The 3,259-nt window shown below is 50.2% G+C and overlaps 1 protein-coding gene across 1 annotated transcript in view; it reads left to right on the top strand.

Annotated features, from left to right (window-relative positions):
- Positions 1 to 2,224: 2,224 nt before the first annotated feature.
- The window catches only part of OTULIN (OTU deubiquitinase with linear linkage specificity), a 49,178-nt gene continuing 48,143 nt past the window's right edge, over positions 2,225 to 3,259 (top strand). Inside the window, exon 1 of the mRNA XM_007954198.1 lies at positions 2,225 to 2,400. Coding sequence (XP_007952389.1) covers positions 2,225 to 2,400 — 176 coding nt within the window. The remainder of the gene's footprint in view (positions 2,401 to 3,259) is intronic.

The raw sequence follows: 3,259 nt of genomic DNA on the forward strand, positions 1-3,259 counted from the left end.
TGGGCACCTCCCAGAACATTGTTTTGTGCCATTCCCAACAGAAACACTCCAGGTGGACAACTTCAGCAATCAGGAGCTCCTCAGTTGCTCATAGAAAATCCCACCTTGGAGTTTACAAAGACTTATGGGTAGAAAAGCCACACTAAGTAATTTACTACACTGCACAAGCACACTGACCCTTTCCCCTGACCAGGCTGCAAAGTCCTTGAATGATGCTGACTTTTATCCTTTAATATGCTGTAACTGAAATTTTGAGATAGAAAGTTAACTATTATTAATATGCTCTTGTAGTGTAGTGACTAAGACATTTGACTGCTAACCAAAAGGTTGGTGGTTCAAACCTACCAGCTGCTCCAAGGAAAAAAGATGAGGGAGTCTGCTTCTGTAAAGTCTTCCAGCTTTGGAAACCCAATGGAGGGGTTGCTATGAGTCAGAATCAAATAAATGGCAGTGAGTTTATTATTAATATACCTTATGTTTAATGATAAAGTTTCATAAAGTTTTTCAGTAATATATCAGACAGTGTTTCACGGCTATTCATAAGGTTTCCACTGGCCAATTCTCTGAGAAGTGGATGGCCCTTTCCTTCTTCTGAGTCTGTCTTAGTCTGGAAGCTCCACTGAAATCTGTCCACCATGGGTGACATTTGAAATATTTGAAATACTAGTGGCATAGCCTCAGGCCTCACTGCAGCAGGCAAGCCACCACAGTAGAACAAATTGACAGATGAGTGGTGGTATAGTAAGAATGGCGAGGCTGGCACAGGACCAGGCAGTGTTTCATTCTGTTGTACAAAAGGTCACTATGAGTTGGAGCCAACTCCATGGCACCTAACAGCAACAACAACACGTGGATAATAAGGGGATAAGAAAAGAAGAAAACAAAAATATTTGGCTACTCTAAACATAAAAATTTCCTAAGAAAGTAAGGAAGAAATAACTATTACAGTTCTGTTTCTGCAACTGGTCATGAAGTCTTGTAGGTTGGACTTGAAGGCAGCTAACAAAATCTTTCAATGTGGACCAAGGGCAAGCTCCTTGGTTGCTAACATGGTTTTTCATGATCTGGTGGCCAGGATCCCATTTCCAGTAACATCTCGCAATAAAATGCCCTGCTACCCACAACCTATTCCTGTAAGTGCCATCCTGAACTAGCAGGTTTCTCAACTGCCCATGCTGTCCTTTCCAATCTTTGGTCCTGCGCTCTTTGCTTGAGTAATGCTCCTGCATCCAGGATTGCTACTCATCTTTACAGGCTACTCCTCAGCTCACATCCCCAGAGATGAAACGTTTCTTCTTCTGATCTTTGAAGTCTGTTCATATTTTTCCTTCGCACTTGCTCCTCTTAGATCACAATTTCTATTTGAAAAAATATAATCCAAGACAGAAATCCCTGCATGGAGCAAAGGGTTCAGCGCTTGATTAGCCAAAGGTTGGCGTCTGAAACCCACCAACAAGTGCCACAGAAGATAGGCCTGGCGATATGCTTCCGAAAGGTCATAACCTTGAAAACCCTACGGAGCAGTTCTACTTCGCCCAAGTGGGGAACTGATAAAACGGCAACTAACAACCCAAGAACACACGCTGCGCTGAGCCTGCTCCACTTTGTTGACTTGAATCCGTTTGCCTCTCCCGTCCGCTGCCGGATTGGTGGGACGGTAACTCCAAGCTCTAGAGTCAACGTGCCTTCACAGTGAAGGCCAAAACCAGTGGGCTCCGGGAAGCCGCAGCAACATTTCTGCCCACATCCCTCGCTCAACAGCCAGGAAATTCCGCCTGCGAACCACGACGCTCGGAAGCCAAGTGTCATTGAAAGTCGTTCTAACACGTTGGCGCCCTCAAGGTTCAATGCCATCTTCCTCATTCCGGCCAGGACGCGTCCTGGCACTCCCTACCCCCTCCAGCTGCTCGGTCCCACCCGCTCCTTCCCGGGGCCCGTCAGCAATCCTGAGACCAAGGCTTGTCTGGGCCAATAACGGCGCGGAGCGGATCATGCGCGGTGAAGGGCGGCTCAGCCCGCGCAAGCGCAAACTCCATCGTCGGGTCAAGGTTTCCTGGCTCTCAAGGCCCCTCCCTTAGCGTCAGAGACCGTGGGGCGCGCCGCAGTGACGCGCGCGGAAGCGCCCAGCATACGTTTGAGAGGCGCCGGGAGCTGATCTGGGACAGCCACTCTGGGCGCTGGACCGGAAGGCTGGGACCGCTCGGACCAGTGCGGCGCTAGCCGCATGAGACGGCGAGCCATGCCTCAGCCCGGAGCTTGGCCGGGCGCGAGCTGCGCGGAGAAGCCGGCGAGGGAGGCGGGCGCCGAGTCCCCGGGCCCCACGAGACCCGCGGCACGCGAGGTCGGGAAGGCGGTGGCTGGCGGGCAGCCCCGACCTGCGACGCTATGCCCGGCCGAGCAGTGAGTGCTCACGGCGGGGTGGGAGGCAACGGTCGCGGCTTCCTCGAAGGCTGGGACGGGGACCCCTGTAGGAGAGCTGTGGGCGCGGGGGTCAGCAGAGGTTCCCTGGGGAACCTAAAGTTGAAGTTCAGTTCTCGGCGAGTGAGAATGGGAAGACCCAGAGGTCGTGTACCAACGCTTTTCGGAGTTCCCCTCAGTTCTGAGCCCCCAGTGCCCTCTTTTGTGACATCTGCCTATCTGTTAACTTACAGAAAGCCCCAGCAACTTGGCTGACAAACCCGAGAAGCGTTTTAACTTACAAGTATCTCCCAGTAGATTAAATCGTTCCTCCAGCTTGCTACGGGAAGAAAATAAGGCCGTCCCTGTCACAGCCACGTGAAAAGTGAGCCAGAGACATGTTTGTTCTTGGAAGGCAAGTCGGTGCTTGATGACTGTCCCACCTCTCGGACAGACTTTGGAGCTTAACTCGATTCCCCCACCTCCTTTATTTTTAAATAAGAACGTCAGTGCTAGTTAAATAAATTCTGTTCTGAACTATAAAGAATAAGACCCAAATTTAGAGCCTTTGGTCTAAGGGATGAGGATAGGAGCCGAATATGAACTTTTCTACGCTTTGAAGTTCCAGGCACTAAGTTAGAATTCCAAAAGTGCCAAAATGACTCAGGTAAACAGTTTGACAGATGCCTTAATTGTTCTGAAAATTGAATTGTAAGTTGTTCAAAGGAGGCCCCCCCCCCCCCACCAGTTTCTGTAATAAGGGATCACTGGGGGCCTGGTATGCAGGTACTGTGTAGTGAGAACCCTCACGTGCATGATTCCTTCCAGCAGGCTTTCTGATTCTCCTTTATGGAGCACCCAA

This window comes from Orycteropus afer, unplaced genomic scaffold, assembly GCF_000298275.1.
Source record: "Orycteropus afer afer isolate SDZICR_OR568_19922 unplaced genomic scaffold, OryAfe1.0 scaffold00442, whole genome shotgun sequence".
Taxonomy (NCBI): domain Eukaryota; kingdom Metazoa; phylum Chordata; class Mammalia; order Tubulidentata; family Orycteropodidae; genus Orycteropus; species Orycteropus afer.